Source organism: Petaurus breviceps, unplaced genomic scaffold (genome assembly GCF_028583685.1).
Source record: "Petaurus breviceps papuanus isolate PSGF00001 unplaced genomic scaffold, PetGlider_PUasm1.0 90752, whole genome shotgun sequence".
Taxonomy (NCBI): Eukaryota; Metazoa; Chordata; class Mammalia; order Diprotodontia; family Petauridae; genus Petaurus; species Petaurus breviceps.
Genome location: NW_027187336.1, coordinates 11,140,166 through 11,157,395, shown reverse-complemented (window position 1 = coordinate 11,157,395; position 17,230 = coordinate 11,140,166). Strand labels below are relative to the sequence as shown.

The 17,230-nt window shown below is 40.3% G+C and overlaps 1 protein-coding gene across 12 annotated transcripts in view; it reads left to right on the top strand.

Annotated features, from left to right (window-relative positions):
• Positions 1-14,212, top strand: part of ZRANB3 (zinc finger RANBP2-type containing 3) — a 240,770-nt gene extending 226,558 nt beyond the window's left edge. For all 12 annotated transcript variants that reach the window (XM_069067832.1, XM_069067826.1, XM_069067830.1 and 9 more), the window contains one exon: positions 6,109-14,212. In XM_069067832.1, the coding sequence (XP_068923933.1) occupies positions 6,109-6,207 (99 nt within the window). In that variant the 3' untranslated portion in view covers positions 6,208-14,212. The remainder of the gene's footprint in view (positions 1-6,108) is intronic.
• Positions 14,213-17,230: the final 3,018 nt, after the last annotated feature.

Below are 17,230 nucleotides of genomic sequence, written 5' to 3'. Positions count from 1 at the left end.
GTTTGGTAGAGAGGGTACTGGCAGTGTGAAGGATCTAGAAAGATTTCCTGAAGAAAATGGTACTTGAGCAGGATATCAAAAATAAGAGGGGGACTGTGTGAGCAGAGGCAATGAGGAAGTGCACTCCAGAAATAGTGGGTGACCAGTATGGACACAGATAGGGAGGGAGTGTCATAGTGAGGAACAGAGAAGTCTCATTTGGCTGCTATGTCCAGTGAGCCTGAAAAGATAGGTTAGGGTCAGGTTGTGAAGGGCTTTAAAAGCTAAACAGAGGAATTTATATTTTATTTGAAAGGTAAGAGGAAGCCACTGGAGTTGGTTGAGTAGGAGAATCACATGGTCAGCTTTTCTTTTGGCAGTAATACATAGAATGAGGGTGGCTAGGTGGCATAGGGAATAGAGCACCGGCCCTGGAGTCAGGAAGACCTGGGTGCAAATCCAGCTTCAGAGACTTGACACTTAACTGACTGTGTGACCTTGGGCAAGTCACTTAACCCAAATTACCTTTCCCCCCCCCCCCCCCCCAATTTAATAATGATATATAGAGTGAACTGTAGTGATGAGAGACTTGAGGCAGGGCAGTTAATTAGAAGGCTGTCACAACAGTCTAGGTGAGACACAATGAACACCTGTACCAAGCTGGCGTCTGTGTGAGCAGAAAGCAGGGTTTGGATGTGAGAATCAGAAGGTATCAAGTAAAGGTAGAATTTGGCCACTGGTTGGTTCTATAAGGTGAGAGACAGTGAGGAGTCTAGGATGATTCCCAGGTTACAAACCTGGGAGACTGAAAGAATGTTGGTGCCTTCAACAGAAATAGGATGAATGGAGGCGGGGGGCATTTAAGAGTTCAGCTTTAACCATATTTAGTTTGAAATATTTCTGGGATACCCAGTTTGAAAAGGTCAATAGACAGTTAATGATGTGGGACTGAAGCTTGGGGAAAATTGGAGAAAAATATATAGAATTTGAGAGTCACCTGTATAAAGATGATTGTTAAAATTGTGAGATCTGATGGGGTAACTGAGAAAAAGCATGAATGGAAAAAAGAGGGATGAGAACAGAACCTTGGGGAAGGAGTCATGATCTGGAGAAAGAGCCAGGAAAGGCACTTGAGAAGCACCAGTAAGAAAGGTAGAAGGCACACTAAGAGAGAGCAGTGTCACTAAGACCAAGGAGGTGAGGGTTCATCAGCCGTGTCATAGCAACACTTAGGTGAAGAAGGATGAGCCCTGAAAAAGGGCTCAGATTTTTCACTTACGATATCATTGGTAACTTTGGAGAGAGTGGAAGGATGCCATCAGAAGCCAGATGTCAAAGAAGAACGAGAAGCAGCAGATAGAGACAGCTTTTTCTAAGAGTTTTTTTTTTTACTTTATCAAATGCTTTATTAACTTCTAGTTTACATCATTCATTTCTGCAAGATTTTGAGTTACAAATTTTCTCCCTGTTTTTCCCCTACCCATCAACCCAAAATAGCGATCACACTGGATATCCCCTCCTCGAATCTGCTCTCTCCCATATCTTCCCCCATCCTCCCTCCAATTTTCCAGTAGGGCACGGTGGATCTCTATGCCCCAGTACCTGTATATCTCATTTACCAGTTACATATAAAATAATATTAATAATAGTGTGTGTGTGTATATAATTTTTTTAAACATTAGATTTTAAAGCTTTGAATTCCAGATTCATTCTCTTCCTCCCTTGTCACGCACCCTTACTGGGAAGATAAGCATTTCAATATAGGTTGTACGTGTGTAGCTATATAAAACATTTCCATAGTGGATATATTGTAGAAGACTGACTATATTTCCCTCCATCCTATCCCACCTCCCACTTGTTCTATTCTCTACTTTGATCTCGTCCCTTTTCAAAAGTGGGTGCTTCCAACTTCCCTCCCCCCCAGCCTGTCCTCCCTTCCATCATCCCCCCTCTCTTCCCCTTACCCTCTACTCTTCTGTAGGGTGAGATACCCTATTTAGTGTATATGTCGTTCCCTCCCTAAGCCAAATTCAGTGAGACAAAGGTTGACTTATTCACTTTTGCCTTCCTGTTCTTCCCCTCCATTGTAACCATTTTTACTTGCCTCTTCTATATGAGATAGTTTACCCCATTCTGTCTCTCCCCATCTCCTCTCATTATATTCCTCTCTCACCTCTTAATTTCACCTTTTAAGTATCATCCCTTCCTATTAAATTGGTCCTGTGCCCTCTATCTATGTATACCTGTACACATATATACACACACTCACATTTATATTCATATGCCCATATACCCTCCTATATAGACATATACATACACATTTCTATTCCCTTCAACTATTCTCATACCGAGAAAAGTTTCATAAGTTACAATGATCATTTTTCCATGTAGGAATGAAAATAGTTCAACTTTGATAAGTTCTTTATGATTTCTTTTCCCTGTTTACCTTCTCATGCTTCTCCTGCTTCTTGTATCTGAATGTCAAATTTTCTATTCAACTCTGTTTTTTTTTTTTTTCATCAAGAATGCTTGAAAATCCTCCATTCCATTCAATGACCATATTTTTCCCTGAAACATGATACTCAGTTTTGCTGGGTAGGTGATTCTTGGTTTTAATCCCAGCTTCTTTGACCTCCAGAATATCCTATTCCAAGCCATTCTATACCTCAGTGTAGAAGCTGCCAGATCCTGTGTTATCCTGATTGTGTTTGCACAATATTCAAATTGTTTCTTCCTGGCTGCTTGTAATATTTTCTCCTTGATCTGGGAATTCCAGAACCTGGCTATAATATTCCTAGGAAGTTTTTGGGGGGGATCTTTTTCCAGAGGTGACGGGTAGATTCTTTCAACCTCTTTTTTGCCCTCTGGTTCTAAAACCTCAGGGCAGTTTTCCTTGAGAATTTCTTCAAGTATGATTTCTAGCTTCTTTTTTTGGATCATGGCTTTCAGGTAGTCCAATAATTTTTAAATTATCTCTCCTGGATCTATTTTCCAGGTCAGTGGTTTTTCCATTGAGATGTTTCACACTGCCTTCTATTTTTTCATTTGTTTAGATTCTGTTTAATAGTATCTTGATTTCTCATAAAGTCACTAGCTTCCATTTGCTCCAATCTAATTCTGAAGCAATGATTCTCCTCAGTGAGCTTTTGAGATTCTTTTTCCATCTGGCAAATTTGGCTTTTTAAAGGCATTCTTCTCCTCATTGCCTTTTTTCTTTTCTTTTTTTAATTTTTAAAAATTTTTTCGCTTTTTTTTTTTGGTAGGGGGAAATGTAGGGCAATTGGGGTTAAGTGACTTGCCCAAGGTCACATGGCTAGTTTTTGTAAGTGTCTGAGGCTAGATTTGAACTCAGGTCCTCCTGACTCCAGGACTGGTACTCTATTCACTGCGCCACCTAGCCGCCCCTCCTCATTGCCTTTTTGAGCCTCTTTTGCCATCTGAATTAGTCTATTTTTTTAAGGTGTTATTTTCTTCAGTCAGGTTGACAACTCTCATTTCATAATTTTCTTGCATTGTTCTCATTTCTCTTTCCAATTTTTCCTCCGCTTCTCTTATTTGGTTTTCAAAATCCTTCTTAAGGTCCTCTATGGCCTGTATTTTTCTTTGAAGCTTTTGGTACAGGAGTTCTGACTTCACTGTCTTCCTCCTGTTCCATGCTTTGATCCTTTTTGTCAGCAAAATAGGAGTGTAAAGTTGGATTGCTCTGCTTGCTTTGCTTCCTTTGCTTGCTCATGTTGCCACTCAGTTACTTGACTTTTGAGCTTTCTCCTGCAGTAGGACTCTGCTACCAGACAGGGGAGCTTTGTCCCAAATTGCTAGGGTTTTCTCAGCTGCAGGAGCTGTTAGTTGGGTACCCTCTCTGAAGCCTGCACATGCTCTGGCAAACTGGTCACGCACCCCAGGACCTCCACCCTAGACAGCAATCCAGATCCAAGCAGGTTAAAGCAAGAGTGATTATCCCTCAGACTGGTGGCTTGGTCCCCCTACAGTCTTCAAGCCAGGAGCTAGAGCTGCCATGTGGCAGCTGCATGGCTGTGGCATGTCAGAGGCTTCTCCCTACAGGGGGTAACAGCTGGACAACACTCCAGAACTACCGGATCCCAAAGTCTACACTGCACTGACCTCTCACTTTGTCCTTAGCATCGATGTGTTGATAATTCTGGAAACTGCCACAGCTGCTGATTTGAAGTCCCTCCAGCCAGCGGCTGGTTGTGACCACCCTGAGGCTAAAACCTCGGGCTCAAGTAGGGCTGGGCTCGGCTCCCAGAGCACAGAGCTGTCCCCTTCCTGCCAGCTTGCTGGACTGTCTTCAGTGGGAGGTTAGCTCCTCTCTGTCATTTTGTGGGTTCTGTAGCTCCAAAGTTTGTCTAGAGTCATTTTTTACATGAATTGGAAGAGGTGGAAGCCGGAGCCGCACGAAAGTCCTATTTCTATTCTGCCATCTTGACTCCCTCTAAGAGTTTTACTGAGAAAGAGAAGAGAGACATAGGGCAAGAGTTGAGGGGATGGTGGGGTCTAGTGGAAGGGTTTCTGTTTTTTAGGCTGGAGAAGACTTGACCATGTTCAAAAGCAGTAGGAAAGGAACCCATTGATAAGGAACTAAAGGTTAAAGGGGAGCATGGGGGAGAAGGTGATTGAAGTTGTATTCTTGTGGAGAAGACAAGAGGACATGGCACCTAGGGCACATTACTGTAAAGGAGTTGTTGACCTTGGCAAGGTCATACAGCTAGTGTGTGACTGGCCTGAGATCGGGGCTTTGTCAATATGTGTGCTGTTACAGTTTTGAATAAAAATGATCCCTTCATAAGCTGTAGTCTCCCTTAAAGAGAGTTTTAGATGTTAAGTCCAATGGACAAAATGAGGCAGGAGGATGTCCTAAACCATCCATTTAGGACAAAGAAAGTCCTAAACCATCCATCCTACCCTCAGAAATGTAGTTGGATATAACCCAAAGCATCCTGGACCTGAATTCAGGTTGAAGGATAGGCTGCATGAAAACATCTAGTGAATAATATACATTTGGTCAGAGGTTTGTATTTGTTTTGTTTGTTTTTAAACTGCCTTTTGGAGTAGAATACTGGTTGTATTGTACCTTTATCTAATGTTAGGACCACAATCTTTTGTTTGTAGTTACTATGGATTTAAATCAGCTGTGTGAATTGCTAGTATGAGTTTATACAATATAACATCAACCATGAACCTATCTGGCAAGAGAAAGTATATGTGATTGTGGTCTTGAAGAAAATGCTGCTTCTCCTTTCCATTATTACCTTTTTTGTTGAGTTTTCATGAGAAATTTTGAGTAGTGAGTTGAACACAATTTAATAGAAAGAACTATTGGATTGGACTAAGAACCAGGAAATCTGGTTTCCTGTTCTAGTTATGCCACTAACTGGTTGTACATAAAATCATCAGATATAAAATCCTCATATATAAAAGCAATCCAGGGGCAGCTAGGTGGCACAGTGAATAGAGTACCAGCCCTGGAGTCAGGAGGGCCTGAGTTCAAATGTGGTTTCAGACACTTAATACTTACTAGCCATGTGACCTTGGGCAAGTCACTTTACCCCAATTGCCCTGCCCTCCCCCCTCCAAAAAAAAAGCAAAACAAAAAGGCAATCTAGCAGTCAACAAGCATGTATTAAGATGATGCAAGATATTAGATCATCTCACAAGGGTCCTTCCAAATTCTTCCTGTCTCCATGAGCTTGATAATTTGTTGCTGCTACTTGTCACTTTATGTAGTAGGCCCAGAAAATAGGAAAATCTTTCCTCCTGAACTCTGATAAAGATTCCATACTTCTGAGAATGCAAGAAGGGCAGCCACCACTGTGCCCTGAGTGTTAATTCAGGCTGCTCCTACAATGATAATAATATATTACTGAAGTATCTGGAGACAACCATGGCTTTCTTTTCTCTAGATGGAGGAAAACACTTGAAAACTGAGTTTTTTCACAAAAGTTGTCCACCACATATTCTCTGTCTGTCTGTCTGTCTCTCTCTCTCTCTCTCTCTCTCTCTCTCTCACTCTCACTCACTCACTCATAGACCTCCAGTGGTTTTTAGCCTGTACAGGGCATATTCTGATATACATATATATAACTGTTTTGTTTGTTTTTTAACTTTTAGAAGACCGCTAAACAAGCCAAAGAAAGAAGCCAGGAGAAAAGGAACTCTTTAGCTTCAAAGCATGGATCTGACATCACAAGATTTTTCATAAAGAAGTAGAATGCAAACATATTTAGCTGGAGCATAAGTGGATCAAATATAAAGGAATGGGAACTTGTGGAATTTTTTTTTAATGTTCATATTTACTCTTTTAAAACTTGGAAAAGGTCAGTCAAGAATTTTCAAGATTTTCTCTGCTACCATGGCATGTACCTCCTCAGTGCTGCAGAAGGTTCACAACCATTGTGTCAGGGCACACTCACTAGGAGAACTGGACCTGATGGCAGAAATGGCGTTATCACAGAGAGCTGAATTCCCATGATATTGGTTTCATTCAGAATTGCATCCATGTTTAGTGAGTTTTTTTAACCTGCCTTTTTCCTATTAGATCTTACTACATCACACAGATTTTGTTTTTTAAAAAATCTACTTTGTTCCTTTTGAGTTGGTGCTAGGATTCGTGTTGGATTTGGAGTGTTCTGTCTATCAAAGAGCTTGGAGTGAAAAATACTTCTTTGTTAATATCATGCTTATTTGAAAATCCTGGGTCAGTCTCTGAAATTAAGCTGAGTATGCAGGAAGAGACCCATATTTCCAAAATGTCTCCAGCTTGGTCTCTTACATTATGCATTTTGCAGTTTGGTTAGCTTGATTTATCAGCAGTAAGTACACATTTGAAAATAAGCTAATATAAATACCCTATTTATGGACAACATGGTGTTTCTAGGCAAAGCTACTAATAAAGTTATTTCAGAATTGTCTTTACATTTAAAAAGGAACACACTATTTAAAGACTTCATTTGATTGGTTTCTAAAATGTCTAAAAGCAAAATTACCGTCATTGAAATACTCTTCAGCATCGGACAGGTAAGCTTTTCATCATGGCTAATTAGTTTAAAGTGAGATTAAACCACATGCACAGCAAGAATCATCAGGACCAGCTAAGAAGCCAGAGCTACCTAAAGAACAGCTAACAAGGATTCAGTGAGCAGTGGGGACCCACCGAAAAACTAAATATCTATTTGATTTCGTACCAGACTGGCCTAAAGATTTCTCGGTGTTTATTGTCATTCTTTGCACTCTGCAAAATAATGTTACAGAGGTGGTACAGGATAATATTTCTTTATGGAATTCTGTCAAGCAATACATAACGCATTCTCTGGATTAGTTTAGAGTTATTTTGTAAAGTAGTTGTGTTTCTTTGGGCCTCCTCTCCTCTTTTCTGTATGAGCTATTGGCAGACTTCTACGTCTGTACTTGGCTCACTTCAAGGTTAATGTAGGATTTGGCGTAGTTGGTATTTCAGAAACACAAGAGACTATAATCAGAGCCCAGCATGCTTTATTTCCTGCATCATAGCATGGTAACACGTTAGAGTTTGGTAGCTATAGATCCCACCTGAGCAGTCTCTTGCTCTGTGGCTGCAGACTAAAACATTAATCATGAGGGAAAAGACATATGAATTTAGGAAGCAGAACAGATTGAGACGAAATGAGCCAAGAGCATCTCCCTTCATGCCAGGTTTCAAAAATGTTGACCATACAAAAAGTTTTACAAGATTAAATGACATCAGCAAGCATCTACATGTAAGATATTTAGAAGCCCATATTCTTCCTGTCATTTACAACTTATCTTGAATGACGGAGTCACATCTTTTTCCAGGATGATGTATTTAGCCCTTCTAAAGCATATTGAGGTTAAGGGTTTTGAGGCAGAAATCCCAGAGTTAAAATAGATCTGATATCAAAGGCTTCAGACTAAAGATCTCTGCAGGCGAGTTTTTAGAAATTGTTCTTTCTCAAGGGCACTTGCAAAACGACTAAGGAGATAAAAATGGAGGTCCGAACCAGAGTACCAGGAGGGTTACCACCCACCCCACACAAGTACAGTTCTCCAGCAGCAATAACAGTCCAGAGTGAGTCCTCAGAGAAGAGTTGCTACAATATAAGAAATTCAGAGTGAATGGAAATTGAGGACTAAGAAAAATTGCTCCCCAAATCAGAAAAGACATAGAAAGATTATACAGTCTGAGTTATCCTCCCCAAAATAAAATAATAGAATGATTAATTTGGGAGTTTTCATGCTAGGAATGAATCAAAGGTTTGCTATATCATAACCAAGAGCTGTAATTATGTTGTTAGTTGGAGGCTTTCCTTATACCTAGAAGCTTGGTGGTAGAGCTCTTAAATATTTTCATTGCTTCAAAATGAGGTTTATGTCACAGGGTCTCAACCAGGTCCAGATGAGAAAAATGAATACCAGGCATCAATGTATCTTTTCTTGCATTTACCCAGTTCATGTTATATTTAGTAACACAAATCTATAAACAGACTGGTACCAAATGAAGATGCCATGGCAGACACATTCATTTGGAATTTAAAAAGAAAAAGGTCACTCAGCAGTCATTGCAATTAAATGTACATTTTCAGGTGTTTCTGTTAGTGACATTCAATTTTTACCCCTCCCCCACCAGTGTGGATGGCACAGATTTTTCTGCTTATTTCATGTTAATAAGTTGAATTTCCTCAGATCTTTGAGTGTCATATCTGCTTTCATACTATTGTCATTTTAAAAATAATTTCTTTAAAAATAAAAAACAAAATAAATGTCAAAGAAGTCAGTGTTCTTAGGCAATCCTAAATAAAATTTAAAACTCCTATTTACTAGTAGTATATGTAGTGGATAATATGGATAACATGGATAACAGACATCTGAATCTAGGGAAAAATCTCATTTTCTTTTGCATGTCATTAACCTGTCTCTCACGCAGTATACTGTTCTTTTGGACTGGAAAATTGCAAACTACTAGTCACTGCGCAAATCCATTTAAATATCCAGCTAGCAGAAATTACCTTATACTATATCAACTTTCTAAAGTTGTTTCAAATTGTTGAGAATGTTTTTTCACATTACTTGTGTTCTTATTTACTATGAACCAATTTTAGCATCATGGCAAAACATCCTGGGTTCAGATTACCCTCCTATACTGCATTGCTCTTCTCACTCTCTGAAGTCACTGAATATATCTGTGATGGTTTTTTGGTTGTATATGGTGGCCATGTTGCTGCCACTTTAATATAATGTAAATTAAATTCTAAAACTTTAAAGGTAACACAAATCATTCTGCATTTGCATTTCACAGTTTCTGTATATCTGGTTTCTCTGCAACCAAATTTCATCATAAGACTTTCAAAAACCTTAAATGCCAGTATCCACATTTCAAAAGGAATAGGAATCAGTTTGAGCAGGCTCAATTAAGGCCCTTCTTAAGTAGGAAAAAAAATAGTCATCTGTTTTTTTTTTTTTCAGCTTACTGAATAATGCATAGAATCATGGCCTCTCAGAGTTGGAAGAAACCAGAGATGTCACCTAGCCCAACTTTCTACTTAGTATGGGAATCTCTTCTACAACATCCCCACTAAGTACTCTCTAGCCTCTGTTTGAACACCTCTAGAGTGACAGGGAACTCACTATCTTATTTTGATCCAGGTTTTTCAAAATCCATCATATCTGTTTTATTTAGTACAGTAAGCTGCTAGGTGGTGCAGTAGATAGAGCCCCAGTTCTGGAGTCAGAAAGACTCATCTTCCTGAGTTCAAATCTGGCCTCAGACTCTTACTAACTGTGACCCTGAGCAAGTCACTTAACCCTATTTACCTCAGTTTCCTTATCTGTCAAGTGAGCTGGAAAAGGAAATGGCAAACCATTCCAGTATCTTTGCCAAGAAAATCCCATATGGAAACACAAAAGAGTCTTGACAGATGCGACTGAAACAACTGAATGGTGGCTTAGTACAGTACCTGTAGCTACCTCCCTCAGTGCCTGGAACATTCCTCCACCATGCTGATAACCTTCTCCATGGGTTTTCTAGGGGATTCCTCATAGTGCTGTCACTTGGGGGGAGTGGCCCAGGCAGCCAAGCCTTCATTCTCTACCTGGCTATGCTTCTGATTTTGCAGGCTTCAACACTATACCCCCTCCTTTCCTCTTCTCTTCCCCCCCTCTCCCTTTTGGGTATTGTCTTTTCCCATTAGAATGTAAACTACTTGAGGACAGGGATTGCATTCTTTTTGCTTGTATTTATATCCCTGGTGCTTAATGTAGTAGCTGGCACATAGTGCCTTGCTTTGCCTTAATGGAAGTTCCTAATGATGGTGTTCAGTTTTTCTTCTCTGTTGTGTCTTGACATGTTTGATATGTATCAACTGACCTTTATTGGTCAGCCTTTGGTTATGAAATGATCTCTTCTACAAGATAGCAGCAGCCCTGAAACAGATCAGTTAAATATACTGATAAAGCATAATTTACATCTCTATCTCTTAAGACAGATAACATACTGTTGTAGCAGGAGTGATCCAACATGAAAAATCCATTCATGTTGCCATGTTTAGTCTAGACTTGTAGGGAAGAATACCTTCTTACTTTACAACAATTACTAAGACATCTCTGACAGAGTTTTAGAGTCAGGGGTTTCTTGGTATTAATGGATTTGGTGAGGACCAAAAGAGGAAAAACATTTCTGCTATGTTAAATTTAATCCAGCTCAGTAGAAAAAATTCAGTGATTTTGCAGTTGCAAAAAATAACTTCCCTGATAAGTGAAAATTGATGTCATTTTCTTAACTTTTTACTCTGGTTAAGTGCTGTTTGCATAGTGTTCATTGTCCTTAAAAATGAATATAGCAGCTCGCATTGTTTATTATTAATAATAACTGACATCGAGCACGTTTGCAGAGCGCTTTTTGACATTTGATCCTGACACAGATCTTTTTTGAAGCAGTCCTGTGATTTGGATGGTATGGGCAACCCTTTGTGAAGACACTGCTTCCCTTGGTGCCTGTGGGATGAGGTGATTGGATCTGGGGAGGAGAGCCACAGGCATGAAAGATGTTTCAGGGTGAGGAGGTCCCAAGCACAGAGGCAGGTTGTTGGGTGAGACTGCAGCTGAGGCGTAGACATGCATTAGCTTCCAGTGCTGCACTAAATGGTGGGCTCTCTTAGAACTCTAGAGTTGTGGTGATTGGCCAGTATGTGTCAAAGGCAGGACTTAAACCTGGGAATTCTGGACTCCATGGACAATTTGCTTTCTTTTTAAACTGGACTTTCATTGATAATTTTTGTTTTACATCCCCTGTGTGGGGCATCTCCAGTCATCCTGATCTATATCTGGCCACTGGACCCAAATGACTCCAGAGGAGAAAGTGAGACTGGTGACTTTGCACATCCTGCCTCACTTAAATCCAGTTCACTTGCAAGCCATGGTCCTCTTCAAGAACGAAGGACAAACAACATCACATATCTCCCAATGTATTCCTCCCTTGCCCCATCCTAGAGAGCCACTCCTTATAACAGAAGAAAGAAAGAAAACAGTTAAGCAAAACTAACCAACCTGTTTTAAAAAGAGGTCCACCCCCAAAGCCCCCATGAACAGGGGGAGAGGCTCCTCTTTCTTTCTTTGGGACCACGATGAACCCTATCATTATGTTCTCAGGATTCTTTACATTTATAGCGTAGTTGTAGACATTGTGTGTGTTGTTTTCCTGGTTCTGCTTTCTTTGCTTTTGCCACATTTAGTGAACATCTCGTTTGTTTCCCATTCTTTACTAATACAAAAAGTCCCTCTATAAATATTCTGGTGTATATGGGGCTTTGTTTTTATCTTTCATCTACTTGAGATAAATGAGGCTGCCTTTTATCCACTGTTTCTTACCAGGCAGGTAATTACAGATATTATTATGCCCCTTTTACAGAAAAAGTGAAGCTCAGGTAGGTCACCTTGCTAATGAATGACAGGTATAGGATTCAAATCCAGGGTTCCACTCAGTCCAGGAGCAAGGCAGGAGTGAAATTTCAAAAACATTTAGAAATTGGGAAATAGAAAAATTTAGAAATCTTACGTTCCTAGAGCATGTGGCTCTGAGACTGAGTGCTTGGCTAAACTGTCAGGACAAAAACCTCAAAGGCAAATGGGATAGTTGGAAAGAGACCGAAGCTTCTCCTGGGCCAGGCCCAGCAGGGTTGTTACACTCTGTTGGTAAGGAGCCTGCTGCTTCCACTGAGAATAATGGGCCTGACAAGAACTTAGGCCCCATTTTTCAGCCACTGAAGAAGTCTCTTTACATTGTTGGGGAGTCCTGGTGTGAAGGTAGATGCACAAAGAAAAGCTATTTTTGTCATAGCTGATTGAGAAAGTCCCTATGCTCTTTTTATTGGAGTAGGCAGCCCAAGCTTCTATTCTGCTATTAGAAATAGTAGAAAATGTACTCAGCATTCATTTTATTTTACTTCATTCTTTTAACAAGGTTTTGAGGACCTACTATATAAATATCTGTTTAAAGAAGCTTCATAAAGACATTTTCTCCCTTAAGGATATTAGAATTATCAATTGAGAAGTGTTGTCTCACAGCATCTTGCATGGCCTGTTGTTAATAAGCTCCTAACCTATCTCCTGGCCTCCAGGCTACCTGTTTCCAATCCCTCCTTCACTTTACTGCCCGAGTAATTTTCTCCATGTACCTATTCCTTGCCCAGGCCAAACACAATTGGACCTCTGAGTTAGGTGACCTATTTTAATTAGGCCACTTCAGTTGATCATCCTGCCCAGAAATATTTTCCCTTAAAAGGGGATGCTGTCAGGATCCACAAAATTCCCACATTAGTCACTGCTATAAGAGCCCTTAAAAATGAAGACTATGTTATTTGAATAAGGGTGCAATATTAGCTATTTACACCTTAGCATGACTTAGTTTATCATTTTCATTGTTTAAAAAAACAAGTCTTTGGAGAAGAGGCCCAAGGACAAGTTGTAGATCTGCCTGGGTGGGGAAGGAAGAGGTAGAAGAAACAAGGTTTATTAGATTTCTCACCTGCTTTTCCTGGAAGGGCAGACCTGGGTAGGATCCCCTTGGCAGAGTTAGAACACGGGGTTCTCGGAGCACAAAATACTTAAGTGAATGCAAGGTCACAGAGAATGGGATGGAGAGATACTTAGAAGCAACCGCCTCACTACATTTCATATTTGTCCTACTAATAATAAGGCCATGAGTCAGGTAGGACAGAGGACTTTTTACCTTAGCAATGGAAAAATAAATAAAAGTTACATTTCCCCTCCTCCCCTGACAGAAATGTTCTCTGTCTTGGAAATATATTTCCCCCCATCATTTTTTCTCTCGTCACATTTACACATACTCATTTGGCAGAAGTTGTTGCTAGGCAAGAAAATCCATGTCTCTAGTTAAGCAGCTGTCTTTCAGACTTATTCCAGGCAAAAATTGTGGAAAGTGGGAGCTCAGCCCATTTCTTTTTGTTAATTGCTTCATTCAACATCACCCTTCTCTCTGCTCTCACTCTCCCCTGGCTTTTGAACATAATGCTTTCATTACCATGAGTCTAACAGGAGCTTCTAGACACCTGAACTGCTAAGAGGCGCATCCCTGTGGGGAAGCTAAAAAGAAAGTGTTTCCTACAGCAACATGGAGAAAAATAAAGCACAAACCATCAATTCAGCTTTTTTCAGCAAGTATAGTACATACTATTCATTGTATTCAACTGATTTGCAGTCTGTGATGCCCCATTTATCTGCAGGTAGCAGCCAGTCAAGCAATCAGATCACTCATCAAGGAATAAATGGGAGATGGCCTACATCCTAACTGTTGCTATCATTTTAACGTGTTTTTTTTTTTTTCATTACAAACAATCACCTTGCCTCTGGTAGTCTGTGTTGTGCTGGGAAGACCGTAAAGAGTAGGGGAGAGGAGGGACGCATTTAGAGCTATCCTAGGTGTCTACTAGAGGATCAAGCAAAGGCTGCTTGACCATTTGTCAGATAGATTAGTGTGGGTATTCCTTTTGTGTATGGGTTGGATTAACCGGCTGCCCAGGACCCTGCCACTCCAAAGTTCTGTGATTCTGTGATTTAAATTGTTCCCCCACAAAATACTATAAACATGGAAAATTGTATGATACCCTTACCAAAAAGGTCTTAATTTTGTGTGTTTATTTTTAGTGTAAGTCCTAAGATTCTATTTGTAATTTTTCTGTCAATTAATTAAAGAAAGGTTATAGAATTTTGCCAGTGTCTTTGAGCTGAAGACTCCATTGAAAATCCATTACAAGTCTTTAGTATTCCACTAAAAGGAGAAGAAAAAGGTATTATTACCTCCATGCTAGAATTAAGAAATTAGAACCCAGTGTCCCAAGTTGACCACTACCCTATGACTGAGCCAGCTTGTAGTATTGCTTAGAATTTGAACTCTCTGCTGGGTTTTCTTATTAGAGTTGTTTTTCACAGCAACATGATAAAAATAATCTAAAGCAGTCAGAATGAATCATAAGTATTGCCTATCCTTCTGAGTGCAGCACGTTCCATTAACTCAGTGGATCAGTTCCCTTCTTCCTTTAAGGTCAGTAAAAACCGTTGGAGTTCCATACCAAGGCTACTGAGATGAAATGAGTAGAGTAATTTCCATTTCTTTGCCCAAGAAACTCCTGAGTGTGAAACCATCTTCATTAAGAGGCCAGGACATGTCATTCACTGGCTTCCAGAAGGGCCAGAAGAAAAAGGACAGCAAGTTCTTTGTAGTTTGGGGGACGTGCTGCAGTCTCTTGATTTAATATAACTTATTGCATACCTGAAGTCTTGTTTTCCTTGCTGTTTTTAAATACCCAATTTGATACGTTTACTTGGACCCCCAAAGTTCCATATAAACCTACCATCTTAAGTCCTTCACATCAAAGAAATGTTTTCCCTTTTCAAGAGTGTCTGCTCACTTCTACAAAGATTTTTAAGTTCTTTTTCTGTTGAGGAGGTTAACTGATTAATTCCTTTACTCTGCTGGTCTGTGATAACTTTTAAGGCAGCTTTACATGGAAATTTTTAAAAAATCATTATAATATTTTAAGAATATCCAAGCTGTGTTGTAGAGATGACATTGAGCCAGACAGTGAGGAAAACTAGCCCAGGCCCTGTTCATTTGAGTGTTTACAAGTGGACCCACAGCAATAAGCGAACACATAAGTACATGATGGAAAAATGAATGTGCTGATAATAGCTGGCATTCACATAATGCTTTTTTGTTGTAAAGTGCTTTACATATATTATCTCAATTGATGCCCTTAATAGACCTGAGAGGCCTATTTTATGTTTAACAACATCGTGGCTCAAAGAAAAGATTGAAATGTCTTGCCCAGGATCCTAGAGCTAAGTGGATATGGAAGGCAGGATTTGAATTCAGGTTCTTCTCTGACTGCAAATCCAGCACTGCTAAGATAAAGGGAGATGACAAGATGAGGAGACTGAGGCTACTCTGTATGAGCCCCCTTATTGCACATCTCTCGCACTCAAGGAAGTCTCCAAATCTCGCCCCATCCCCGTTGCCTTCCTGCTAGTGGGCTCCCTAACCAAGGTACAGCAAGGAAGATTAGAGGCAATGAAATCTGTATGGGCTGGAGGAGAGTAATCCACCATCACCCCGTATGTCCAATCATTCGCCAGGTCTTGTGGATCCTCGGCGTCCTTGGACAGCCAACCCTTTCTCCACTCATAAATACAAACTTCTTGCTCTCCCCACCGATTACTCTCTTTTTCTGGCACCACCATCCTTCCAGTTACCTTGGAGTCATTTTTTTTCCTTTGCCTTCTTCCTCTCCTCGTCCCACACATCCAATCATTTGCCAACTCCTATAGATTCCCTTTCATTTCTTTTTCACTTCCCCTGCAACTACCCTAATTAGGGCATGCACTGCCAGAACTAGTTCAGTGTTTGGGAGGCTCTAAAGGAAAGTGTGGGAGAGAAGAGGGATTAGGCTGCCTACCCAACTACAAGTCTACAGAGCTGTTGTGCTGACCTCATTGTTGTATGCCTGTGAAACCTGGACAGTCTACCAGTGCCATGCCAGGAAACTGAATCACTTCCACTTGAATTGTTTTAGGAAGATTTTGTAGATCACCTGGCAGGATGAGGTACCAGACACTGAGGTTCTTTCTCAGGCTGAACTACTAAACATTTGAACTCTACTGCAGAGTGCAGCTCTGATGGGCTGACTACATAGCCTGAATGCCAAATGTACTTTTGGCTAAAAGACTTTTTTGCAGAGAGCTCACAAAGGCAGGCACTCACATGGTGATCAGAAGAAGCAGTACAAGGACACCTTCAAGGTCTCTCTGAAGAACTTCGGAATCAGTCAGGAGACACTGACACAGGACTGCCCAGCATGGCATGCCCACATCAAAGAAGGTATTGTGCTCTACGAGCAAAGAAAAATGCAGTAAACTGAAAAGAAATGTGAGATGTGCAAACTGAGACATTTCCACTCCCAGTGTTCACGTAGACTATTTGTGATTGACCCGTGGTAGCGCTTTCCACGCTCATGTTGGTCTGAACAGCCACCATTGGACACACTGTGTCTTGACTCCAACATAACAATGTCATTTGGGTTCTCTTTGAGAATGAAAACCACCCCCACCAAGCCTGTGGTAACATCCTACTAACCATTTCATTGTCTCCAGTCTATCCTCTCTCCAATCCCTCTTTCATATCACTACCCAGTAATTTTCTCCATGGACCATACCAATTATGCATTTTATTTCCTCTAAAATTTTCCGAGTTAGGTGTCTTGATGTATCTATTTCCATGTGGATTCAAGGCTCTTCAGGTTTGGCTAATGTCCCAAAGCCACAGAAGTCACCACATTCCTACCCTGCTGACATTTCCATACGGAAATGAGGGGGACCATGTCTTCCCAAGATGTGTGATGTATTCTTACCGAGTATTCTTACTATGAAAGGTTAAGTAAACCTTTTATCAACTATTAAATAAGCTGCATATGTATAATTTCATTCTAATATGAGATCCACTACAGCAGTCTTTTGCCAGAAGCTGGATGGTTACTTGTCACACATATTGCTGAGGGAATTTCTGCTTCTGAGGTCCCTTCCAACTCTGAGATTCTAAGAGTTGATCATTCTGTGGCTACAGAAGAATGTAGAGGCTCAAAAATGCCTATGTGCTCCTAGATATGTTGCCCAGTTGCCTTGAGTTATATAATCTATCCTTATTTCAACTAGATTATAAATCCTTACAGCT